Source organism: Patagioenas fasciata, chromosome W (assembly GCF_037038585.1).
Source record: "Patagioenas fasciata isolate bPatFas1 chromosome W, bPatFas1.hap1, whole genome shotgun sequence".
Lineage (NCBI taxonomy): Eukaryota > Metazoa > Chordata > Aves > Columbiformes > Columbidae > Patagioenas > Patagioenas fasciata.
Genome location: NC_092559.1, coordinates 1,871,965 through 1,898,980, shown reverse-complemented (window position 1 = coordinate 1,898,980; position 27,016 = coordinate 1,871,965). Strand labels below are relative to the sequence as shown.

At 49.2% G+C, this 27,016-nt stretch overlaps 1 protein-coding gene and 1 long non-coding RNA gene across 3 annotated transcripts in view; both read right to left on the bottom strand.

The window, feature by feature from the left end:
• LOC136114514 (unconventional myosin-Vb-like) overlaps window positions 1–27,016 on the bottom strand; it is an 83,856-nt gene that overhangs the window by 55,386 nt on the left and 1,454 nt on the right. For both annotated transcript variants that reach the window (XM_065859876.2, XM_071801686.1), the window contains exons 2-4: window positions 9,128–9,238; window positions 6,948–7,119; window positions 3,143–3,287 (exon numbers count right to left, since the gene is read on the bottom strand). In XM_065859876.2, coding sequence (XP_065715948.1) covers window positions 3,143–3,287; window positions 6,948–7,119; window positions 9,128–9,238 — 428 coding nt within the window. The remainder of the gene's footprint in view (window positions 1–3,142; window positions 3,288–6,947; window positions 7,120–9,127; window positions 9,239–27,016) is intronic.
• On the bottom strand, window positions 21,126–25,210 carry LOC139826361 (uncharacterized). Its single transcript, XR_011736313.1, has 3 exons — window positions 24,803–25,210; window positions 24,594–24,713; window positions 21,126–23,065 (listed from the first exon to the last, which is right to left on the bottom strand). It is a non-coding gene; the product is annotated as an uncharacterized lncRNA (long non-coding RNA).

Sequence of the window (27,016 nt, the reverse complement as noted above, 5' to 3'; positions counted from 1 at the left end):
TGCTGACAGTCACTCTACTCCCTCATCCAAATCATTGATGAATATATTGAATAATAGCGGCCCCAGCACTGCCCCCTGAGGCACTGCCCTGGATCCAGGCCTCAACTGGACTCCACCCCATTGCCCACGAAGCTTTAACTGGGATTTCAGGGGTACAAACGCTTCCCGCAGCACCCAAAGGTGTAAAAAGCACCAGCACCCATCATACAATCAAATACCAGGCTGGAAGGGCCCACAAGCACTGCCTGTTCCAACCTTTTTTGGCAATAAGAAGGAAATTTTCATCCTTCCAATTAATTACTGTTGGTTTGTAATGATCAATATTCCTAATTTGGTCTTTTTCCTTAGTTCAGAGTTCATGGAATTATACAAATTCCATCTTAAAACTGACACTGTGTCTGAATTAAGGTACAACCTTCAAAACACTTTCTTCTCAACTAAAATTAACCTAAGATTGAGGACTAATTAAATCGATTCATTCACCACAATATTGCGAGTTCAATCCTACTTGCAATCGAATTCCTATTTAGGGCTGAATAAGAATTTCGATATATTTTATAATATTCATTTTTATATCAATAATATTTATACCCATCTTTGCAAAATCTTCATGGAAAAGATGCCATTCTTGGCACCCAGAGGACAGAAAACCACCGTTTAATCATGAAATTTAATATAGTTTTAACACCCTCTTGTCCCCAAAATAAGCCCTACCCCGAAAATAAGCCCTAGCATGATTTTTCAGGATGCTCAAAATATAACCAGTCCCAAAAAAGCCTCAAGCATCGTTTCAACCATAGATTTTTTAAGGGTTTAATACCCCAGTGCGGTGTCTGATCTCAAGGAAGCAGCTTAATGAGTCAGTTAAGTTCTGTAAACTTAATATTGACCCATGGACGTGTCTAAATTGCATTTAATTTGGTTTTAGAATGACCAAATCTATTTTTTACTGTATATATAAACCTCTATATGCGTAAACACACTTCTATAGATAAATAAAGGCAAGATGTTCAGCAGAGGCCGTTTCCCTGCTCTCAATCGCCTTGTAAATTTGACCTTCTGAGATTGCAGGTTGGAGTTTTATTCCCCATCTATAGGATGTACCAGACACAACATAATAATTTAAAAGCCAAACAAGTGATGCTTTTGCGCCGGTTCCACGTTGGTGAGGAACTCTGGCTCATCTCGGATTAGAAACGCATCTTAAATCGCCACTTCCAACCAAAACGGGGCAGAAAATGGGTCGAAAGCCTCAATAAACGGTTCAGCGCGTGCTTTTGCGATTAAAAGCCAGGGTTGGACAAATAACCAGTTTATCCACAAGTAAATTTAAACACACTGGGGGAGTCCAGACAACTATAATCAAATGATCCCCAGTGCCACACTTTGAAGCTTCCTCTCAAATTCTCTTTTGTAAGAACAAAATCTGTCCATAGTGACACAATAAACACCAAGAAAACTCCGCTTTGAAGGACCTAGAAATATCTCCAAATATCTACCGGTCACGTCCTAACTCAAAAATCATAAACCAACCGAGTTCAGCCTGCTTATCTCACTCAATTATCTGAAATGTGGTTTCCTCGGAGGTATTAAACTTGACATTTGCGGAGCGGTTTGAATTTCTGCCAGGAAACTCAACCAAGCGGCAACAGAAGGATCCCCGTCTGAACGGCGGTTGCGCCGAACCCATTGAGTTTGTGAGGGCCGCGGAGATCCCCGTCGGCCCAGCCTGTCGGTCTCACCAGCCGACACCGCGGAATTAATTAGAAATAGTTGACCTTAAAGTGATTTCACAGAATCAATTGGGTTGGAAAAGAGCTCAGAGATCATCCAGTCCAACCCTTGGGCCAACTCCAGTCCATTGACCAGATCATGGCACTAAGTGCCATGGCCAATCTCAGCTTAAAAACCTCCAGGGTCGGTGAGTCCAGCACCTCCCTGGGCAGCCATTCCAATGCCTGACCACGCTCTCTGTGAAGAATTTCCAGCCTAATTTTCTAATCTCCAGCCTCAATTTCCCCTGGCAGAGTTGAAGCCCATGCCCCCTTGTCCTATTGCTGAGTGTATAGAAGAGCCCAATCCCCCCCTGGCTAGAACTGCCCTTCAGGTGGTTCTAGAGAGTGCTGAGCTCACCCCTAAGCCTCCTCTTCTCCAGACTGAACAAGCCCAGCTCCCTCAGCCTCTCCCCATAGGGTTTGTGCTCAAGTCCCTTCCCCAGTCTTGTTGCTCTTCTCTGGACCCGCTCCAGCACTTCAATCTCTTTCCTGAGCTGAGGGCCCAGAACTGAACACAACACTCCAGGTGTGGCCTCCCCAGTGCAGAGCACAGGGGAAGGATCACTGCCCTTGTCCTGCTGACCACGCCGCTTTGGATACAGGACAGGACACCATTGGCCTTCTTGGCCACCTGGGCACACTGGTGGCTCCTGTTGAGCTTCCTGTCCATGAGTCCCCCCAGGTCCCTTTCTGCCTGACTGCTCTCCAGCCACTCTGTGCCAGCCTGGAGCGCTGCAGGGGGTTCTTGTGGCCAAAGTGCAGGACCCGCCACTTGGCCTTGGTGAACTTCAGCCCATTGGAATCCAGATCCCTGTGCAGAGCCCTCCTGCCTTCCAGCAGCTCCACACTCCCTCCCAACTTGGTGTTGTCAGCAAATTTGCTGCTGATGGTCTCAATCCCCTCATCTCAATCATCAATGAAGATGTTCAACAGAACTGGAGCCAACGCTGACCCCTGGGGACACCCCTTAGTGATGGTTGCCCGCTGGATGCAGCCCCAGCACTCTCAGGGCCCGGCCCTCCAGGCAGTTCCTAACCCAGGAGAGAGCGCACTTGTGCAAGCCACGGCCTCCCGGCTTTGCAGGAGTATATTATGGGATATAGCATCAAAGGCTTTGCTGAAGTCTAGATAAACCACATCTACAGCTTTCAGCGTGAAGCGGTTCTGCATCGTACAAGAGGCTCAACTCTTGGATCCCACGGAAGACGAACAGAACGGTGAAGACGAGCACCAAGCCGGGGAGCCGCGGCGCCGTGAAAACGCACCAGAACGCCTTGTCTTGTCGACTACGAACATCAAGACGTTCCGTCCTCTTTACCGCAACGTCGCTACCGTGGCACGCTGGGAATATTGAGTTTTTGGCTCACCTGGCCATCTGCTTGTAGGCCTCCTCGGCCACGGCGAAGATGTGCGGGTCCATATCGCCCGCGTTTTGGCCGCTGTACGCGTAGATGACATCTTGTTCGTAGATGGGCAGCTGCTCGTAGGGATTGATGGCGACCAGCACGATACCTTCAAAAAGAGAAATAGAGGCGTTACGAAGAAAGCGCACAGTTAAGATTTGCGGCTTTTCGGGGCTTGTGTTGGTTGTTCTGAGAGATTTTTGAAATAAAATGCTCGGAGGAAACCAAATATAAGAATTAAGAGTCTTTCCCCATTCCCTTCTTATCTCAGCGTCTCCTTCAAAGTGATGTGCTTTGATATATAAGCTCCCATACAGCTACAGAGGAGGGAAATGGAACAGGTGAGGAAGTAAATATATAATAATCTCTATTTTGTAAAGCCAAGCTTTGCAGGGGGAGTGAGAATAAGAGTTAAACAGCCATCACTTCAGAAAAGCAATTCCTACGCCATCAAAGCTCCGTCAGGCCCAAACAAATATCCCGGCTTTTCCCCTGGTTTTATTCTTGAGTAAAAGCTCATAACAAAGAACGTACTCAAATCAAAATGAAACGTATAAATCACAGGGAAGAAATGCCAGAGCTTGAATTAAAGCTTTCAAGCGTCTTTCCTTGGAAGGCTGAGCGAGCCCAGGAGCTGACGCGCGCCCCGCAAAATGCGAACGCCCGCAAGGTTCCACCTCCAAAAATCTTCAGGTTTTGCAGGTTTAAATTGTTATTGCTCCGGAGAATTGGTTTGGAAAGGTGCCTGGTGGAAAAGGATCTGGGGGGTTGGTTAAATTAGGCACCAGAATCACCTCAGGGGGCAAAATGGCGGCACCAGGGGCACCAGAATCACCTCAGGGCTCAAAATGGTGGCACCAGGGGCACCAGAATCACCTCAGGGTTCAAAATGGTGGCACCAAAATCACCTCAGGGCTCAAAATGGTGGCAACAGGGGCGCCAGAATCACCTCAGGGCTCAAAATGGTGGCACCAGAATCACCTCAGGGCTCAAAATGGGGGCACCAGAATCACCTCAGGGTTTAAAATGGTGGTAATGGGGGCAACCAGAATCACCTCAGGGCTCAAAATGGTGGCATCATAGGCATCAGAATCACCTCAAGGCTCAAAATGGTGGCACCAGAATCACCTCAGGGCTCAAAATGGCGGCACCAGAATCACCTCAGGGCTCAAAATGGCGGCCATGGGGGCAACCAGAATCACCTCAGGGCTCAAAATGGCGGCACTAGAGTCACCTCAGGCCTCAAAATGGTGGCGCCAGGGGCACCAGAATCACCTCAGGGCTCTAAATGGCGGCACCAGAATCACCTCAGGGCTCAAAATGGGGGCACCAGAATCACCTCAGGGCTCAAAATGGCAGCACCATGGGCACCAGAATCACCTCAGGGTTCAACATGGCAGCCCTGGGGCCACCAGAATCACCTCACGGCTCAAAATGGTGGCCCCAGAATCACCTCAGGGCTCAAAATGGCGGCACCAGAATCACCTCAGGGCTCAAAATGGGGGCACCAGAATCACCTCAGGGCTCAAAATGGCGGCACCATGGGCACCAGAATCACCTCAGGGTTCAACATGGCAGCCCTGGGGGCACCAGAATCACCTCACGGCTCAAAATGGTGGCCCCAGAATCACCTCACGGCTCAAAATGGCGGCACCAGAATCATCTCAGGGCTCAAAATGGCGGCACCAGAATCACCTCAGGGCTCAAAATGGCGGCACAATGGGCACCAGAATCACCTCAGGGTTCAACATGGCAGCCCTGGGGGCACCAGAATCACCTCACGGCTCAAAATGGTGGCCCCAGAATCACCTCACGGCTCAAAATGGCGGCACCAGAATCACCTCGGGGCTCAAAATGGTGGCACCATGGGCATCAGAATCACCTCAGGGCTCAAAATGGTGGCACCAGAATCACCTCAGGGCTCAAAATGGCAGCACCAGGGGCACCAGAATCACCTCAGGGCTCAAAATGGTGCCACCAGAATCACCTCAGGGCTCAAAATGGTGGCACCATAGGCATCAGAATCACCTCAGGGCTCAAAATGGCGGCCAGAAGGGTGGCGCGATCACCTCACACCAAGAAAGGCCTTGAGGTGCTGGAGCGAATTGAGAGAAGGGTAGAAAACACACATAGATGAGGCAACCTCACTGATTTTAGACAAAAAATCAAGCTTGCATCAAACTACAAGCCCACACGCAGCTGCAAAAGGCTGCGAGTTGTGTCAACAGTCAAACATCAGAGATAATTACAAATTCAAAGGAAAATTGCAACTATTACCAACCACCGAGGGCACTTATTTCAAGGATGCTACTCTAAAGAGTCATCTCCTCCTGCCAAGCGTTTCCTCAACAACCCAAATTGCGACACTTAATCATCGCCGTACGTGCCACCCTTAAACCGGCCACAAAAACACGCGTTGCACCGAAATCTTCCCACTCATCACTTTGAGAAGCCATCAAGGTGTTCTTGAGCGGCAGCCAGAGGGTTCAACATTCAATACTCTCCAAGGTCACTGAATAAAAATGGCTGAATCGCCTTTTTTTGGGTTGGTTTTTCTTTAGGTTGCAATCTATTCATAGATAACCCGCTGTTTCGAATGGTTTTGGCCCTTCCTAGGAAGGACAAACTCAAGCTCACTCTTTCTCTTTTGAATATAAGAATTAGAAGACCCCCAAATTCATCAAGAAAAGGAAGCAATAAGTCTTCTGAGGTCTTCCAGGAGAAAAACCTGCTATGGACGGGTTGGATCGCATCTTTCTGGCACGCTGCTGTTCTCCGGTGTTTTGCTAGGTCCTGCTTTTCCCCTTTCCAGACCGCCAAGCACATCCAAAGTTGGCCTCAAATTCATCATTTAGAGAGCAGTGTAGGGGAAAGGGAGCTGGGGGTCCTGGGGCCAGCAGGGTGAGCATGAGCCAGCACTGGGCCCTTGTGTCCAGGAAGGCCAATGGGACCTGGGGTGGGTTAGAAGGGGGTGGTCAGTAGGTCAGAGGGGTTCTCCTGCCCCTCTGCTCTGCCCTGGGGAGACCACCCCTGGAATCTTGTGTCCAGTTGTGGCCCCTCAGTTCCAGAAGGACAGGGAACTGCTGGAGAGAGTCCAGCGCAGCCACCAAGATGCTGAAGGGAGTGGAGCATCTCCCGGGTGAGGAAAGGCTGAGGGAGCTGGGGCTCTGGAGCTGGACAAGAGAACACTGAGGGGTGACCTCATTATGTAAAAGGTGAGTGTCAGGAGGATGGAGCCAGGCTCTTCTGGGTGACAACCAATGATAGGACAAGGGGTAATGGGTGCAAACTGGAACACAGGAGGTTCTACTTAAATATGAGAAGAAACTTCTTGATGGTGAGGGTGTCAGAGCCTGGCCCAGGCTGCCCAGGGAGGTTGTGGAGTCTCCTTCTCTGCAGACATTCAAACCCGCCTGGACACCTTCCTGTGGAACCTCAGCTGGGTGTTCCTGCTCCATGGGGGGATTGCACTGGATGAGCTTTCCAGGGCCCTTCCAATCCCTGACATTCTGTGATTCATCTGTTGAGATGTTGCCACCAAGATTTACATCCATGGACGACAAGCTTGGAGGTTCTCAGTGCACCAACCCTCAAAAACCACGTCTGGTTTGGCAATCTAAAGCTTGTTGGCTCACGTTTGTGTCTCCCATCTGCCTCAAATTCACACTCCCTGGACTTTCCATGTGCCACGGCCCCTGGTTTGTGGTCGGGAGCGGTTTCTAGGTGGACACAACTCAACCGGAGCTCAACACATGGCGTGGACACTCACCGCAGTACGTGTAGATGTGGTTGGACTCCAGGAACCTGACTTTGAGGTTGTGGAGGACGGCGGGTTCGTGGAGGTAGCTCAGGGCCGTCAGGTCATTCTCTCCCACCAGGATATCGGGATTGCGCAGGAAAGGCAGCTCCTTTCCTTGGACATCAATGGGATACTCGTAGAGCTGAGGAGAGACACACGGGGAACGTGAGGCCGCAAAAACCTTTGACATCTTATCCAAGCACAACTCCCCCCCGATACTATAAAATATTGATACTTGCACATCCTGCTATAAATTAAAGCTATAGGGACCTGGATGACGCACCACCAGGTGAGAGGTCATCATAAATGGCTTGGAGGTGGCCAAGAGATGGTCCTGGTGGACACTGATGATCCACAAGCACCAACCTGAGAAGATCTGAGCTGTTTTCAGGCCGATCGTGGGGCAAAGAGCCTTTAGCCAGCTCTGAGCCATAACAGACACCACAGAAAACCACAGCTTCACCTCACCGAAGCATCTTCACGCTCTCCAAAAGGCCACCTCGCTTCAAAATACACCGGTGATGTTGTCATGACGTTGGCACTGGATCGCCGAACGGCACAAGAATTAACCCAAGTGCTCAAGGACGGGGATGCGCAGCACGTCCGAGCATCTCGGCCTTGTTTTACATCCCAGCTCCACGTTGCCGACAGCAATTGTCAAGAGTTTGCGTTCAGTCTCGCGTCTTAACGGCAAATAGAGCAGGGATCCCTTGGGATATTTTGGGCTTTTCATTCAGGAGTGCGGCCGGAAACCATAAAAATAAAGCCCCAAAGCATTTAAAGCGCAAGGACAAAAGGGAAGCACTAAACAGTCAGGTAATGCATGTTGGTTGTAAGGAATAAAAGGCTTTCAACAGCTTCAAAACCCCCAAAGAGATGAACGCTCGGTGTCTCCGGCTGACGTACATGATTTTTTCCCCTTTGCTAAAGCTTTTCAACCCAGCACGACTTGGTTTCCCGCAGGGTTTAATATGAAAAAGCAGCAAACTGGGGTCTCTGGGAGCACCCATAATACGCAGCAGCTTCTTGTACAACTCCTGAGCATCACGTTTGCATCCTATTATTAAAAACACATTCAAAGATTGATATGACTGAGAGATGTGGGATGGAGAATCCAGCAGGTCCGATCATGGAGCTACTGGGAACCCACCCAGAAGCACAGGATGGTGATTCATGGTCCTACAAGAACAAATTTGGTGCTTCCAAGGGACAATGAGGTGGTATCTGGGCATCTCCTCACCCTCCATCCTCCCATATCAGATCGCTGCTCACTGCTGGAGGAGCAAACTGGGGAGGACAATGTGCGCAAGTGGGGCTGAACTGGGAAGAGCCAACAGCACCCTCACCATGAAGAAGTTTCTTCTCATATCCAACTGGAATCTTTTGTGTTCCAGTTTGTACCCATTACCCCTTGTCCTATCACTGGTTGTCACCCAGAAGAGCCTGGCTCCATCCTCCTGACACTGCCCCGTTCCATATTGATCATCATTAATAGTCACCCCTCAGTGTTCTCTTGTCCAGCTCCAGAGCCCCAGCTCCCTCAGCCTTTCCTCACCTGGGAGATGCTCCACTCCCTTCAGCATCTTGGTGGCTGCGCTGGACTCTCTGCAGCAGTTCCCTGTCCTTCTGGAACCGAGGGCCCACAACTGGACACAAGATTCCAGGTGTGGTCTCCCCAGGGCAGAGCAGAGGGGCAGGAGAACCTCTCTGACCTACTGACCACCCCCTTCTAACCCACCCCAGGTACCATTGGCCTTCCTGGCCACAAGGGCCCAGTGCTGGCTCATGGTCACCCTGCTGGCCCCAGGACCCCCAGCTCCCTTTTCACTGCTCTCCAACAGCTCATTCCCCAACTTACACTGGAACCTGGGGTTGTTCCTGCCCAGATTCCAGACTCTACGCTTGCCCTTGTTCTATTCCTGGTATCACAGACTAATTTTGCTAGGGGATGAAAAGATATGAGAGGGGTCAAGTGCCTTTCTCACAACCTAATTTTAAACAAAACTGTTAGGGCGGGAAAACGCTGAAGCGTTAAGGCAATAAAACACATTTTAAAATATTTCCTAAAAAATATGAGATGGTTCGGTTTCTTCACACGTTAATTTGAAGCTTGAAATTCATGAGAAGAAGAACGACGTGGCAAAGCTTACAGTTTCATCTTCAAGTTTCAGATGGAGGCTTTTATCTCCTTCTTTGTAATCCTTGATGATTTCTGCCGATCTCCAAACTTCGTCGGGGTCAGGAATCCAAACCCGGGTGTACTGGAGAGAGGAGAGGAACAAAATTCAGAATGAAACGGGGCGTGGGGGGGGGTGGGAGGAAGACGGGAGGTGGGGGGAAGAAGAAGATGGGCGAGACGGGGGGGGGGGGAAGAAGGAGACGGAGGGGGGAAGAAGGAGACGGGGGGGGGAAGAAGGAGACGGGGGGGGGAAGAAGGAGACGGGGGGGGGGGCGAGGAAGACGGCGGGGGGGGGGGGGGGGGCGAGGAAGACGGGGGGGGGGGGGGGGGGAGACCGGGGGGGAGGGCGAGGGAGACCGGGGGGGGGGCGGGGGGGGGGGGGGGCGAGGGAGACGGGGGGGGGCGAGGGAGACGGGGGGGGGCGAGGGAGACGGGGGGGGGCGAGGGAGACGGGGGGGGGCGAGGGAGACGGGGGGGGGCGAGGGAGACGGGGGGGGGCGAGGGAGACGGGGGGGGGGGCGAGGGAGACGGGGGGGGGAAGGGAGACGGGGGGGGGGAAGGAAACACCTAAAGGGGGGGGCGGGGGGGATGGGCCAAAATGGGGGAGGGGGGAACCAAAGCCGGGGGGGGAAGGAGGGAACCAATGCGGGGTCAAGGAGGAAGGGGGAACCAAAGTGGGGTCCGGGGGAACCAAAGTGGGGTCGGGGGGAACCAAAGCGGGGTCGGGGGGGAAGGGGGGACCCAAAGCCGGCGGGAGAGACCAAACCCACTCTAGAAACGCCCAAAATAGTCGGGGATCGGGAGGCACCCGGCAGCCTCAAAACCAAGATGTTCAACCACGGACCTGCCTGGACAGATGGACGCGGAGAGGGACACATTGACCCCAAAGCCACCCAAAAAGAATGGTCCTTTGGTGATTCTTCATCAACCATGACCAGGTGAGATGTTGGAAGCACCGGTGGAGGTCCCAGCTTTCAACATCCACCACCCATCCATGAGCTTAGAAGCTGGTGGTCAAAGCCTTGATGCCCCACCAGCAACCCCAAGCACAAGAGTAGAGAATCTGAAGAACTTCAGCGGATTCTCCTCGTGCGTACACAAGAAGACGTTGATGTCTTGGGAAGCCCTGGGGTAACTCGTTCCCCGGTTGAGACGCCTTGAACGCAACCTCCGCTCTTCCCATCCTGCTAAATACGGGTGGTTTCGCTCCACAAACCTGCACCCAACGCTTCCCTCGCACCCATAAATCCCAAGTACGTCACCAAAACCGACGCTCTTCGCCATTCTTAGATCTTCACAAGCTGAGCTTTCATTAAAACCCCCCAAGGATTGGAGGTGGCCCATGGTGGAGACCACCAGGCTCACATCTCCTGGCTTCCAACTTCTGCAACCTGTTCCCTTCAAAGCAGCTTCGCATGATGTACATTTGCCAATTAAATTAATCGCGATGAGAGGCAGAAGGTCACCAAACCACCTCATAAAACCATAAAATACTTCGGATCAAAGGGACCTTCGAAGGCCGTCTTGGCCAACCCCTAAGAGAGCATCTCCATGAACATCTTGTTCCATAAATAATTAAACTAAAGGTGAGATTAAGTTTATACGCCACGTTCTGGCTTAATTAGCGTTATCTTGATTTTCTAGAGGAGCTTGTTATGAATGCAAAGGGCAGGTGAGTCTATCCCAGTTTAGTCCGGGTTGTTTGATGGTCTTGGCACTTTGGGCCAAGCTGGAAGTCGGCAAATCCATCTTGATTGTTATTTTAATCCTCCGAGTTATTTCAGGAATGGCGACACTCACGGGTTTGTTTTTTCGGGAATTCTTTATCCACGGGCGTCTTGCCAACAGAACCGCAGCCGTTAGGAATCCGGTAACGAATTAGGAATCCAGTAAGGAAGACAACGATAGAACCAAGGTTCTTCCACGCAAGTTGAGAAGAACTTACGAAAGGACTTTAAGAGAAACCACGCACGCCTTAGAAAAATGAATGACTTGATGCTCTTGATGAGGACAAAAATTAAAGAGGAAACAGCATGAGCTTCAGTCCTGGCTTCCCCAAGAATATCTACACACAGAATCCCAGAATGTCAGGGGTTGGAAGGGAGCTGGAAAGCTCATCCAGTGCAATCCCCCCATGGAGCAGGAACACCCAGCTGAGGTTCCACAGGAAGGTGTCCAGGCGGGTTTGAATGTCTGCAGAGAAGGAGACTCCACAACCTCCCTGGGCAGCCTGGGCCAGGCTCTGACACCCTCACCAGGAACAAGTTTCTTCTCATACTTAAGTGGAACCTTTTGTGTTCCACTTTGTACCCATTGCCCCTTGTCCTATCATTGGTTGTCACCCAGAAGAGCCTGGCTCCATCCTCCTGACACTCCCCCTTTATATATCTGTAACCATGAATGAGTCACCCCTCAGTGTTCTCTTGTCCAGCTCCAGAGCCCCAGCTCCCTCAGCCTTTCCTCACCTGGGAGATGCTCCACTCCCTTCAGCATCTTGGTGGCTGCGCTGGACTCTCTGCAGCAGTTCCCTGTCCTTCTGGAGCTGAGGGGCCACAACTGGACACAAGATTCCAGGTGTGGTCTCCCCAGGGCAGAGCAGAGGGGCAGGAGAACCTCTCTGACCTACTGACCACCCCCTTCTAACCCACCCCAGGTACCATTGGCTTCCTGGCCACAAGGGCCCAGTGCTGGCTCATGCTCACCCTGCTGGCCCCAGGACCACCAGCTCCCTTTTCACTGCTCTCCAACAGCTCATTCCCCAACTTACACTGGAACCTGGGGTTGTTCCTGCCCACATTCCAGACTCTACACTTGCCCTTGTTCTATTCCATTCCATTTTCCCCACCCAACTCTCCAGCCTGTCCAGGTCTCTGATGGCAGCACAGCTTCCAGTGTCAGCCACTCCTCCCAGTTTGGTGTCACCAGCAAACTCGCTGACACTCACTCTATCAGCAGTCCAATAATCCCCCTTCAGCTCTCACTAAAATTCAACTTTCACCAAACTTTTGCTTTGCAACAAAACCGTTCTCGGCGTTGGGAAGAGCCGCTCGGGTGGTGTTGTCGCTATAGAAATGCATCAGTTTCGAGTTTCTCCGGGGCATCTGTGGCTTTAAAAATCAATTCTGCCCCACTTGGCAGTGACTCAGGAGAAAAATCTGGCTGTGACACAGCAGCGGGACAGAAAAAGCTCCGTTAAGCGACTTGTAGATCATTAACTTCTTTATTATTATTTACCATCTTGAACGCTGGGACAGATGGCAAAGCGTAATCGGCCCTTTTCCAAGATTCCCATCCCGGGAGGGATTTCTCCTTTATCAGAGAGACAATCAAAGCGTAGATTGAGGTCGGGGCTCCCCCGCTGACCCCACATCAATGTGATAATGAGCGATTTACGTGTTTCCCGGAGCTGATAAAAACACACAAACCCAAACAGAGGAGTAGAAACTGCACCAGGCCTCATATTCCTCGAGACATGCGGATTTTCCAGCATTTATCCACCGGTTCGTTAGCAGTGTTGCTAACGAATCAGGGTTTAAAAGCTTGGGTTTATCAGCGTGCCAACCTCATCTCTCCATCTGCAGAGTTAAAACCGGTACTAAGCAAAGCGGGGCTGACGGTGAGCCCCGACACCAAGCGTCCCCCTAATATTTCTGCTTTCATTAAATACTTCCAGGACAAATCGATAGCCTTAAACAGCCAAGTCGTGCCTTCCCGTCCTCTCCACATCATGATTTCTCAGCGGTGCTCGTTAGTGCAGGCTTAATGAAGAGCGACAGGATCAGCGCCAAGGTCTCGGGTGCGCAGGCAGCGCCGCTCTCGCCGCAGTGACAGCCTGAAATGCAAAATCCCTCTTGCAATGAATCATGAGATGTTGCAAAACCATTTGGTCTTCATTTTGGGGTAAAAATGGTCCCTCTTAGGCTGGAGAGAGATTTCCTTGTAGGTTGCAAGACTGGGATTTGCTCTGGGCAGCTCAACAACTCTGGTATTTTTACTTTGCTTCTCTATTCTTTCAAAAACCCACCAAAATCAAACCTCTCTGTCAGGGTTAGGAAGACTTGACCCACAGGAGATGTGCACTATCGCCTGTGTCGCTGCTACCAAACCATCTTAGAGCAGGCCTAGATGGTACAGCAGGAGAGTTGTGCCCGTTGCTCTACCAGACGCTCACCTGTTGCTCTAAGAAATGCTCTACAAGATGCTCACCAGTTGCTCTACAAAAAGCTCTACAAGATACAGACCAACTCCTGAGCAAGATGCTCTAGAAGACGCTCACCAGTTGAGCAGATGCTCACCAGTTGCTCTAGCAGACGTTCTACAAGACGCTCACCACTTGCTCCACAAGACGCTCTAGAAGACGTTCACCAGTTGCTCTACAAGACACTCTAGAAGATGTAGAGCAACTCATGAGCAAGATGCTCTACAGGATACTCAGTAGTTGCTCTACAAGACGCTCTACAAGACGTAGAGCAACGTGTGAGTAAGACGCTCTACAGGATACTCAGTAGTTGCTCTACAAGACGCTCTACAAGACGTAGAGCAACGTGTGAGTAAGACGCTCTACAGGATACTCAGTAGTTGCTCTACAAGACGCTCTACAAGACGTAGAGCAACGTGTGAGCAAGACGCTCTACAGGATACTCAGTAGTTGCTCTACAAGACGCTCTACAAGACGTAGAGCAACTTGTGAGCAAGACGCTCTACAAGACGCAGAGCAACTTGTGAGCAAGATGCTCTACAAGTCGTTCACCATTTGCTCCGCAAGACCCACACCAGTTGCTCTAAAGAATACTCTACAAGACGCTCACCAGTTGCTCTACAAGACGCTCTACATGACGCTCTAGAAGATGTTCACCAGTTGTTCTACAAGATGCTCACCAATTGCTCTACAAGATGCAGAGCAACTCATGAGCAAGATGCTCTACAAGATGTTCACCATTTGCTCTATAAGATGCACATCATTTGCTCTAAAAGATACTCTAGAAGATATTCACCAGTTGCTCTACAAGATGTTCACCAGTTGCTCTACAAGATGCTCTAGAAAAGGCTCACCAACTGCTCTACAAGATGTTCACCAGTTGCTCTACAAGATGCTCACCAGCTGCTCTACAAGGGGCTCTACAACTTCGCAGTTGCTCTAGAAGGTGCTCTACAAGACGCTCTAGAAGACGCCCACCAGTTGCTCTACAAGACACTCACCAATTGCTTTACAAGACACTCTACAAGATGTAGAGCAACTCATGAGCAAGATGCTCTACAAGATGTTCACCAGCTGCTCTACAAGATGCTCTACAAAAGGCTCACCAACTGCTCTACAAGATGTTCACCAGTTGCTCTACAAGATGCTCACCAGCTGCTCTACAACTTCGCAGTTGCTCTAGAAGGTGTTCTACAAGATACTCATGAGTTGCTCTACAAGACGCCCAGCAGTTGCTCTAAAAGATACTCTACAAGACACCCACCAGTTGCTCTAGAAGATGCTCTAGAAGATGCTCGCCAGTTGCTCTGGAAGATGCTCTAGAAGATGCTCTAGAAGATGCTCACCAGTTGCTCTACAACTCACCAGTTGCTCTACAAGGTGCTCTGCAAGATACTCACCAGTTGCACTACAAGGTGCTCTGCAAGATGCTCACCAGCTGCTCTACAAGGTGCTCTACAGCTTTACGGTTGCTCTAGAAGGTGCTCTACAAGATACCAGTTGCTCTACAACACGTTCATCAGTTGCTCTACAAGGTGCTCTGCAAGATACTCACCAGTTGCTCTAGAAGACGCTCATCAGATGCTCTAGAAGGTGCTCTACAACTTTACAGTTGCTCTACAAGATGCTCTAGAAGACGTTCACCAGTTGCTCTACAAGATGTTCTACAAGACGCTCACCAGCTGCTCTACAAGACGCTCACCAGCTGCTCTACAAGGTCCTCTACAACTTTACAGTTGCTCTAGAAGGTGCTCTACAAGATACTCACCAGTTGCTCTACAAGACGCTCTAGAAGACGCCCACCAGTTGCTCTACAAGACGGTCTGCAACCCATCAGTTGCTCTAGAAGATGCTCTACAAGATACTCACCAGTTGCTCTAGAAGATGCTTCGGTAGCCACAGGATGCTCAAAGCCTCACTCCAGCATCACCCACCCGACCCAACTCCTCTGCTGCTCATTAACTCTTCTTCTAAGCCATTAATTAACAAATTGCCACACCTCGCAGAATCCAGAAACAATCCTTCACACGGTTAATTATTAATAAAGTTGGGTTTTAATTATGGAGTTTAAAATGTCCTTTCACGCCAGGTTTTCAGAGTTCTCCATCTATAACGTAGCCTCACGATGCTTTGGGGAAATTCATCAGTGTGTTCCCTCCCCAGTGCTGTGACCACCCTCCATTAATTCATTTTATATTAAAATAATCCTAGGAGGATTATTTAATTACGGAGCCACCTCTCCACCAGACTGAATTTCCAACCCAATTAGAAAGAAGTAATTGGATTAATCAACCTGTATAGTTATCCCTCACCTTTCCAGAACTCACACGCTTAATTCAAAGAGGTTTTGACTTACAGTTGTATTTATGGGGCATTTCTTCGGCATTTTCTAAGCACAGGGACACACTGGAAAAGCCCCCGGGCCACCTCTGCATCTTTTTCATTGCTAAGCAACCGAAGGAAAACAAATTGATTACGGAGGATTTAAGTAAGCAACGTTTTACAGGTTATAATTAAAAATTCCAGCGATAAGATTTATTAGCAAGGAGACGTTCGGCGAACGGCACCAGCGGTCAAGAGCAAAGCTGGAATAAATAGGTTTAACTGGAATATTTGAAGCGGTTTCCTTCTTAATATATAAAATGGGAATTATATCGCAGATACATATTCAGCTGCATTTTCCTTCTTATTTTCTTATAACTTGGCTTTCCAGATCTTCCAGCACTAATATCCTGCAGCCTCTTATTTACATCACCCAGCAGCATTCTGGAAAAGCAGCTCCTAAATCCCATATGCAATTTCCTCTATGAAATATAAGGGACATGAAAACTTAAACGAGAAAGGATGGAAGCAAAACTACCTCCGGTAAGCCCTGAATTTTGAATTGCAGGAGATTCGGGACGCGATGCTGTGTCGTGTTCTACACAAAGAGGACGTAACGTGTCCAAAATTTGGAGAGAAGTGAAAGATGTTCCTTGTCCCATAAAAGTTCTCGGTATAAACGTTGATGTTCAATGGTTGAGTCAGAAACGGCCACACCAATAGAAACAAAACTTGAGTTAACGGCAATTTTTAACTTATTGCCCCAAATTAAGGCAGTTTTTTAGGCATCTCTTGACTGTAGAAACATCCCATGACCCCATGGCTCAACCTATCAAGAAGCAAATTCCTGTTCACTATGAACAACCATCGAGGATTGAACTGAAATCCACGATCTTCACTTGAGTTATTCTCCATACGTGCCAAAAATCACCTGGAGATTTGCAGATTTAAGTCTCAAACCACCGTAATTATCGGAATATAATTCACGCCAATAAAACACGGCAAACTTGGGATGTTAAAGGAATAAAAGAACCTCAAACCAACTCATAAAATAATCATACCCGTGCCTCTGCTCCTCAACAACGGACGGCGGGGAGCTCTTATCAGAGCATTATTCAAGCTGGTGACGGAGCTCAACCTCCCTATTCCCAGCTGCGGTGAAGATAAAACCCACTTGGTGTAGAGATAAGACCCACTTGCTGTAAACAGAACGTTCAGAAAGGCTTTAGTAAGAGCACAAGAGGGGAATGGATCCCATCAGATCATTGGTGAGGTGGATTCAGCAGCAGAAATGCAAATATCTGCTTTTCCTTCCTCTCTCCTTTGTCCTCCTCGTGTTGGGTTTGCAAAATGGGGTCACCTCCAAACGCAAAGTTAAAGGATGTACCCGGTGTTAACGCTGCAGAGCAAAACCAGCCCAGCCCAACACCCCAGGAACCTGCTGGTCACCTCCTGTTGCTTGTCGTTGATGCTTTCAATCATTTCTATCTCCTATACATTTGACTCGATGATCACAGAATGCCAGAGTGTCAGGGGTTGGAAGGGACCTGGAAAGCTCATCCAGTGCAATCCCCCCATGGAGCAGGAACACCCAGTTGAGGTTCCACAGGAAGGTGTCCAGGCGGGTTTGAATGTCTGCAGAGGAGACTCCACAACCTCCCTGGGCAGCCTGGGCCGGGCTCTGACACCCTCACCGGGAACAAGTTTCTTCTCAAATTTAAGTGGAACCTCCTGTGTTCCAGTTTGAACCCATTACCCCTTGTCCTGTCACTGGTTGTCACCCAGAAGAGCCTGGCTCCATCCTTCTGACACTCCCCTTTTCCATATTGATCACCATTAATAGTCACCCCTCAGTGTTCTCTTGTCCAGCTCCAGAGCCCCAGCTCCCTCAGCCTTTCCTCACCCGGGAGATGCTCCACTCCCTTCAGCATCTTGGTGCCTGCGCTGGACTCTCTCCAGCAGTTCCCTGTCCTTCTGGAGCTGAGGGGCCACAACTGGACACAAGATTCCAGGTGTGGTCTCCCCAGGGCAGAGCAGAGGGGCAGGAGAACCTCTCTGACCTACTGACCACCCCCTTCTAACCCACCCCAGGTCCCATTGGCCTTCCTGGCCACAAGGGCCCAGTGCTGGCTCATGCTCACCCTGCTGGCCCCAGGACCCCCAGCTCCCTTTTCACTGCTCTCCAACAGCTCATTCCCCAACTTACACTGGAACCTGGGGTTGTTCCTGCCCACATTCAAGACTCTACACTTAATGTCCAAATCATTGATGAATATATTGAATAATCCCGGCCCCAGCACTGCCCCCTGAGGCACTGCCCTGGATCCAGGCCTCAACTGGACTCTGCCCCATTGACGGTCACTAACGCATTTCAGAGAAGCCACCTCAACAGAAACCCAAAGCTTTGCAAGGACGGCACCGACAGCCACAGCGACACACAAGGAGGGGACAACGCAGCCATCACCGACCAAGCCCATTTTGGCTGCCAGCGCTGATGTCCCAGTAAGAAACCCCGAGGGACTGGTTTTCACAACAGCTCTTTTCATAGAAAAGCAGCTTAACCTGTTTCGAGGGTCTTTTAATCTGCGCTCGGAGGTTTTCCATCCATCCACCGTCACCAAAGCGCCGGGAAAAGGTTGGGATTTGTTTGAAAAGTAACAACCCAACCTCAGCATTGCCAAGCGCCCCTTTCCAGCCAGAAACGCTCACGATCTGGGATTTCCCTGCTCCTCCAACGCTTCCATCTCCCTTTAGGATTTGCACACATAGGGGAAAACCCACATCTTGTTTTACACTGACATCAGGGAAAATAAAATTGTAAGATATCATAAGATATAAAATAGAGGCTCCGGTAGACTGCTGCACTTCAATTTTATTATCGCTCCGTATCTTGAGGTGTTTCAAAAGCTATCGAGCTTCCAAACGATGCGTTCAGATCCAGCTCCTCCTGCCCTCGGCCGCTGTATTTTGCTCTGTCTTGACTTGCTGAATTACACAGGTTTCGTGTGAGTAAAGTCCTTCCAAAACAGCTTCTTATTCCCAGAATAATTCCCTATTTGAAGTTTTTAGCCTGACTGCAGGACGGGTTTATCCAGATCCTGGGTGTTTTTTAGCTCTTCCCAACTTCCCGCAAGGCAGAAAAAGCTTCTGTCCCATCGCCGCAAACTGCAATATACACCAAAAATTAGCTACGATATGAAATTAAGACAGAAGTGTTGTTGCTATACTCCGCAAATACTACAAAGCTATTTTTAAGAAGGGGTTACAAGAAGTTTCAAGGAGATAAAGTCGGGCTTTTCGCTCAGCTCATGCGGCCGCGATGATAAAACCTCACGCCAAGAAATGGCTGCAACAAGTTGCTTGATGGAACTTGTAGTGCTGTAAAATACCACTCAAAGAACACTCTCTTCGGTTGGCTTTGAAGAAAAGGTTTATATATCATATATTTAAGCATCAGGTTTGGCTTTCTCCGAGTTTTGCAACATCGTAGTGCTACAGTTCTGTGATTTCTGTTGTTGTTTTGGCCAGAAAAACCCCAAAATGGAAGAATAGGGATGAACTAGGGGAGGAATAGGGATGATTTAGATGAGGGGATTGAGACCATCAGCAGCAAATTTGCTGACAACACCAAGTTGGGAGGGAGTGTGGAGCTGCTGGAAGGCAGGAGGGCTCTGCAGAGGGATCTGGATTCCAATGGGCTGAAGTTCACCAAGGCCAAGTGGCAGGTCCTGCACTTTGGCCACAAGAACCCCCTGCAGTGCTCCAGGCTGGCACAGAGTGGCTGGAGAGCAGCCAGGCAGAAAGGGACCTGGGGGGACTCATGGACAGGAAGCTCAACAGGAGCCACCAGTGTCCCCAGGTGGCCAAGAAGGCCAATGGTGTCCTGTCCTGTACCCAAAGCAGCGTGGTCAGCAGGACAAGGGCAGTGATCCTTCCCCTGTGCTCTGCATTGGGGAGGCCACACCTGGAGTGTTGTGGTCAGTTCTGGGCCCCTCAGCTCAGGAAAGAGATTGAAGTGCTGGAGCGGGTCCAGAGAAGAGCAACAAGACTGGGGAAGGGACTTGAGCACAAGCCCTATGGGGAGAGGCTGAGGGAGCTGGGCTTGTTCGGTCTGGAGCAGAGGAGGCTTAGAGGTGAGCTCAGCACTCTCTAGAACCACCTGAAGGGCAGTTCTAGCCAGGGGGGATTGGGCTCTTCTATACACTCAGCAATAGGACAAGGGGGCATGGGCTTCAACTCTGCCAGGGGAAATTGAGGTTGGAGATTAGAAAATTAGGCTGGAAATTCTTCACAGAGAGCGTGGTCAGGCATTGGAATGGCTGCCCAGGGAGGTGCTGGACTCACCGGCCCTGGAGGTTTTTAAGCTGAGATTGGCCATGGCACTTAGTGCCATGATCTGGTCAATGGACTGGAGTTGGCCCGAGGCTTGGACTGGATGATCTCTGAGGGCTTTTCCAACCCAGTCCATTCTGTGATTCTGCGAACTGCATGGAAGGCTTGTGATACGAAGAAAACATAGAAATCAGAAAAAGCAAGAAAACAACCCTCCTGAACATGAGAGAAGGTCAGCACAGTAATATAAAATACAAAAATTATTAATACTTATTATCTCTATCCTATGAATGTGTTTCCCTCCCTCACACATCGCACAACCTCTATTGTTTGAAAAGCGTTGATTTGAAAGTGGGTCATGTCTCCCGGCATTACTAAACCTTCCCAAATTTCCCCCGATTAGTCAAAGGCGATATCCCCTCTGACATGTGAGTGATTGAGGTCGCGTGTAATGCCATTTTTCCCCTGAATGAGCCACATCAAAGAGGGTTGTGAGCCGGATAAAACAGTCGCCAACAGATTGTCCTCAAAATATTACGGAGGAAGGATGACATTATTCTCTTGGAATGTTTTTTAGAAACATTCAGTCTTTAGGTGGAGAGACAAAAAACGCCTTCAGTGTTGGTAAAAGGATGAAATTTCAACTTACGAGCTGCGTGATCTGATCACAGAATCCCAGAATGTGAGGGGTTGAAGGGACCTGGAAAGCTCATCCAGTGCAATCCCCCCATGGAGCAGGAACACCCAGCTGAGGTTCCACAGGAAGGGGTCCAGGCGGGTTTGAATGTCTGCAGAGAAGGAGACTCCACAGCCTCCCTGGGCAGCCTGGGCCAGGCTCTGACACCCTCACCATCAAGAAGTTTCTTCTCATATTTAAGTGGAACCTCTTGTGTTCCAGTTTGCACCCATTACCCCTTGTCCTGTCATTGGTTGTCACCCAGAAGAGCCTGGCTCCATCCTCCTGACACTCACCTTTTATATAATGAGGTCACCCCTCAGTGTCCTCTTCTCCAGCTCCAGAGCCCCAGCTCCCTCAGCCTTTCCTCACCCGGGAGATGCTCCACTCCCTTCAGCATCTTGGTGGCTGCGCTGGACTCTCTCCAGCAGTTCCCTGTCCTTCTGGAACTGAGGGGCCACAACTGGACACAAGATTCCAGGTGTGGTCTCCCCAGGGCAGAGCAGAGGGGCAGGAGAACCTCTCTGACCTACTGACCACCCCCTTCTAACCCACCCCAGGTACCATTGGCCTTCCTGGCCACAAGGGCCCGGTGCTGGCTCATGCTCACCCTGCTGGCCCCAGGACCCCCAGCTCCCTTTTCACTGCTCTCCAACAGCTCATTCCCCAACTTACACTGGAACCTGGGGTTGTTCCTGCCCACATTCAAGACTCTACACTTGCCCTTGTTATATTTCATTACATTTTTCCCTGCCCTGATGGTTAAAAATTATTGTGAGTGCTAAAGTCCGCGGGATTTTCTGAGAGCCACAACATCCAGGACACAAAAAGCCATCATGTTGGAGATTAGTGACAGCCCAAATTTGGGAATGAGATGATATTTAAGTAGAGGCATTGGAGACTAAAAAGAAAAAGGAGAAAAAGCATTTTGCTATTTAAAAAGTATTTAAAATGGGATATAACACTGAAATCTCCGGGATTATTTATATGCAAAAGGTTCAATATCAGAAAATTATAGAATCAGTTGGAGAGTAGATCTGAGGTCCCTTTTTGAAGGAAAAAGAGTTGGAGATCCCAAGTATTTAGCAGGTCGGTGATTAAACGAGATGTGGGCAAAGTTTAGCAAGGACCAGCAGTTTGCGTTGTGTTGATTTACTTCACGTGACTTCCGAGCGCTGAAACTTTGTACCGAGCAAAGAACGCCAGGAGACGGCAGCTTTTTCACTCCAAAAACCACTTCAAAATAAATAAGAAATACTATTTTAGCTTGGTTTTGTGTCTGACGTCGGACTTTGGGATGCAAACGCTGGTGCGGAAGCACTTGGGGAGGAGAATCCTGGTCGCAGTTTGGACAGCGAGAAATTCCACCTTGTCCATCCCAGAATGAAGCGTCAGGTGCTCCAAGTGAAATCCAAGCAAGTTTTGCTCCTAAAAATGATTCTCACCCACCTTGGAGGTCAAGCAAATGGGTATTTCGGCACCATGGGGACGGTCGCTGCGCTCGGGGAGGGGTTTCCCTAAACTAAGCGGCCGTCGCTCACCGAACCAGCCAAAAAAGCAGCATAAGATGAAGATTCGTTCTGACAGCCTGGGCTCCGAGTTTATTTTGGCACGGCGAGAGCACATGAGGTTTTAAAGCATCTCCCAGAAAGGGAGGGGAAACCCACAACCAGTTGCACCCAAAAGCACCAGCCCTTTATTCAGTATTTTCTAGAATTCAGATTTGCATGCTTAAGACGTTTGGGTTTTTCTCCAGATCAAGAGATTTAAACCATGGGGTTTTTAGGCTCTACAGAGCAAGCCAAGGCCTTCTTACCTCTCTGGTCAGGGTCTTTATAACGCTCAGGGCCATCAAACGCAGCAGGAAAGGCGAGAGTCCCTCACCTAGAGTAAGATGTTCACCCTCTGTGCAGACATCACCTCCAGAAGAGCTTTCTGGTGGTGTTAAAGGGCTTTTTTTGGCCAAAACGTGTATCCAGGTCTCCATCCCCACCAGGAGATGAAGCGTCCTTGGTTGAGACCCTCACCATCCCCAAAGCGCTCGGTGGGTACCGCAGCTCCACCCCGGCCGGCCGTCGCACTCGCCATCCAAAAACCAGCAATATCAGAGCTCAAAGTAATTAAGAAGCATAAATCCACGAGGGAGTTACTCAGTTTAATTAGATTGAAAATTATAGCTTACATCATGCCAGTATTTTTGCATTTGCTTGAGAGATTCGCCAACTTTCTGCTCACTTGGGGCACAGCACCAAGGACCAACTTCACAGTAGACACAAGGATCAGACTTATTTCTTCTTATTTTTGTTCTAAAAAGCCATTTTCAGCACTCACATTTCCAGGTTGAAAGCTCTTCCTTGGAGGGATGTTCCTCTCCAAACCCTCTGGATAACATAGGAAAGGCAATGAGCAGAACTACGGAATCTTAACAGCCTCGTTAGTAAAACTAATGAGTTTAATGTCACGTCAAACCCATCACCCACCGGGCCCTGATCGCTTGTCACCACCTCTGGACAAGTCTCTGCTCATTTCTGAAGGACCAAGCTAAACCGAAACCCAACTCAACCTCACAAAACGTGTCTTGCATCGAGCCAGAGGCATTTGAGGGCAAACTGCTTTACGCAACCAACTCACGCCACAAAAAGCTCGCGTGAAACTGCCCTTTCGGTTTTGCTAAATAGCAAATTCCTCGCTGAAACGCCCATTTTTGGCAAAGATTTCAGGTGTCTGCCGAAGCTGCAATAAAAGCATTTTCCTGACTTGAATTATAGTGTATGCTGAGATTCCTTTAACCACCATGAAATGTTCGCAGAACGGGTCAAAGAGCAGATAATAACAATACAAAAAAACCCTAAGTCATGGCTTCATCTACACTACCTGCTATTTATTACCCCAACGACTGACTCAGAAGGTCCAAAGTCCAGTTTTACGCTAAGGTTACGTTACTCCTATGTTTTCCTGCCCAGAAAACCATCGCACTATGTGTATTCTACTCTTTTTGGCCAGAACTACAAACTGATTGGTGTGTAAATTATAGGAATAACTCATCCCTGCAGCCCTCAGGTTTCCATCCTGTATCATGGGAGTTAACCCAGCAAATCTCTGCAATTTGGGTTTATGTGCATTGGGATCTCCCCCAAATTCACATCCTTAAAATCCTATCGGGGTGCAAATACTTAAAAATAATTTATAAAAGGCAAGTTGACTGATTGCGAGCAGCATAAGGGTTTAAAGCAGGAATCAAGTTAATTAAACCCTGCAGCGGGAGATCCATCCGCACGGCACCAAGAGAGCGCAAAACTAAATCCCCCCTCATTTATTCCCCCAAAATGTTTCTATAAATACACAATACACAGCAAATCTCTCTCCTTCCCAGCTGCTCCTCCAGCCCAAACCAGCACGCAACCCGCTAAGGTTGAATCCTCCCTGAGCCCTAAAGCATAAACCATTTTCAGAAAGGTTTGAAGGCAGAAGGTTTTATGCCAATTCATGGGCTCAATCAGTGTGTGATCACACTGGGCATATTTATTCGCTTCGGAAAAGTTGCTCCCCAGGGTCATTCATTCCGGTTGCTTTATTTAATACAACTTGAAGTGAAAACCGGGAAGTTTTCTATACCCAACACAAGCCATTAGAAGAGGATTTTAATGCATTAAGTTCTATCATCTATTAAAAAATACTTGGCAAATAGCAGTCGCTTGGCAGAACGAGAGGGAAAATCATATTAAATAAGAAACAAACACCCTGGTTTCTTCTACAGAGTTTGCAAACCTTCTGAAGAACACAACTTGAGCTGCACAACACCCCAGGAGCAGAAAGGCACAGCTTATTCACCACCCTGGCAGACAAACTATTTTGCATTAGGTTCAGTGGCTACGCTTAAATGAACAATTAACATATTTTAAGAAGTACCTTTAAGAGAGCAGAACATCCAGCAGCAAAAGCAATTAGATTTGTTTTCATAAGATGAAGAGCTTCGCCGTATAACAACAAAAGCCAGCCGCACCAACACGTCTCATCTCCAGTTTGATGCTGCAAATCAAACCGTTACTGGAGGTGGTATCTCCCAAGAGCGACGTCCTCCCTCCGTCCTACCCAGATTGTCCCCGTTATCTCCTTACAGAGCTGCTGGCATCTGCACGGGCTTACGGGGATCACGCCGCGGTCACCTCGGCTCAAGTTTGGCTGTGTCAGCAATAGGTTTCTTTGGAGGGCTCTGGCTGGAGAGGAATGAACTTCGCACACAAGGAGCTGCCTTTCCTAAATAGGGTTGGAGAAACCCCCCCTGCCCAGTTGCAACCAGTTTGGATGGGCACATCCCACCAGTGCCACAGGTCAGTGGGAACCCTGGGGACGTGGTAGGAGCAGGACCAGCCCCAGAAAGACGTCGAAGTCGCCAGGTGCTGCACAAAGAACATTATAATAGTCTCCCCGTAACTATTTACTCAAGCGGAGTCCTACGTGCTTGAAGGTTGATGCAGTTTTGGAACTACTCACATGCTCATAATTAGGCACGGCTGTTAATTATCTCATTTCATGGGGGTTATTAAACACCAGTCATCGCTGCTCTTAAAGGGGAATGGATAAGAGAGGGTCTCCTGCTGCTGGTCAGGTTCTCCAGCTTAAGTGCTCCTCAGACTAGCGCCAAGTCTAACACAGCCAAGCCAGCAACAAGGCTTAACAAGCATGAGCTTAAGCACCAAGAAAATACTCCACATCTTCCAAGGTCCCAGGAGATCTTCTGCGAACATCAAGTAGAAGTTACGGGCTCTCTACACAACCTGTAATAGCTCTCTACACAACCTATAGTAGCTCCCCATCACAGCCCAGCTGGATGGAGAGGTGGGAGGACCTGACAAGTCCCACTCAGCTGCTCCAAACTTCTCTCCAATAGTTTATCTCCTCCTGGTTCAACCAGGAACGACTCCAAGGGAGGTACCGTTGTGGCTGCGCTAATGCAACGCCACACAATCAAATCAATAAGCTTTTAGCAAGACACTTATATTGATTCCAGCGAAGCGGATCGTCCGCCTTCCCTTAAATAGCCTCATCCCCACGCTGCCCACAAGGTTATATCCAGGAGACCCCACCTCCATGCTTGGAAAGTCATCTCCTGAACATCTCCATCCGCTTCATCTTGGGGACCTTCACCAGCAACCGGCACCGTTCGGTTCAGCATCCAAACGTTGCTGAGATTCTTTTAATTTTTGGGGTTTTTTATTATATACTCAAAGTCACAGGAAACATTTTCTGGGCTTCAAAGTCAGTGCTGAGTCTTCACACAGCAGCCAACCCAGCAGGATAGTCCTAAATTTCACCGCAAGGCCAACGCTCAGCCCCACAAATGACCCACATAGGTTCAAGGCACCATCCGTGGCCCCAAAATGTCCCCGCAAGACAGACGGACACCAGCAGAAGGGTCAGTGTTGAAACAGCAGCTCTCATCAGGAATCCTTGTTGTTATTAACAATAAATTAAATATTAGTGATGTGAATGTATTGTCACCAAATCCCCATCACTTCCAGCACCAGGATCACCACGGGTATCTCATACCCATTGAGCAGGAGTATAAACCGAATCAAGTCAGCATAAAAACACCACGTGGGTTAATTACCTGAGTATCAAGTTAAGAATCACTTAACCAGCCCATAGATATGGATAACACAACCACCACCTCCCCATCGCATCCACACGCTCACCCCACCAGATGCCGCACGTCGGAGCAGTTGAACCACAGCTCGACTCGCGATTTTCCAAGAGAAAACTCAATAAAAGGTTTTCCAAACCTCGAGACTTTCGCTTGTGAAGCGAAAAATCAAGAGGGCAGCCCCACTTCTTCAGTTCCCACAGGTTCAAAAGGAGGAGCTGCCACATTCACCATTCGTCCTGCGTCCGTTTGACAGCGACAGCCAAAAAAAACCAACAAGCCAAGCGGCAACCCCCAATATTACATAAAAACACGAGTTACACAGGCAGAAATCTGCAGCAAAGTTCAGCCCGGGAGACAAAAAGCGGTGCCTTGAGAGGGTCGGTGTCAAGCTGATAACATCGCCACAGGAAGAATTTCAAACAGTAAAATTCTTATTGGTAAAATCACGATGCTTTTAGAGTCTTTCAGCAAAAGGCGCTTTGAAGCCGAGCGCTTTTCTCCATCGGCCCCTGCCTGGTGTTATCGATGGGTTGAAGATGCAGTGAGACGCTCTCTCCGTGCACATAAACCTCTCTAGGTACCAAAGTCTTGCTTTAAAGGGGGCAAAACCCCCCAAATCACCCCCAAACCGCTTCGGCCAAGGAGCAAAAACACCCTGAATATCCCACAGCAACAAAACAAAATC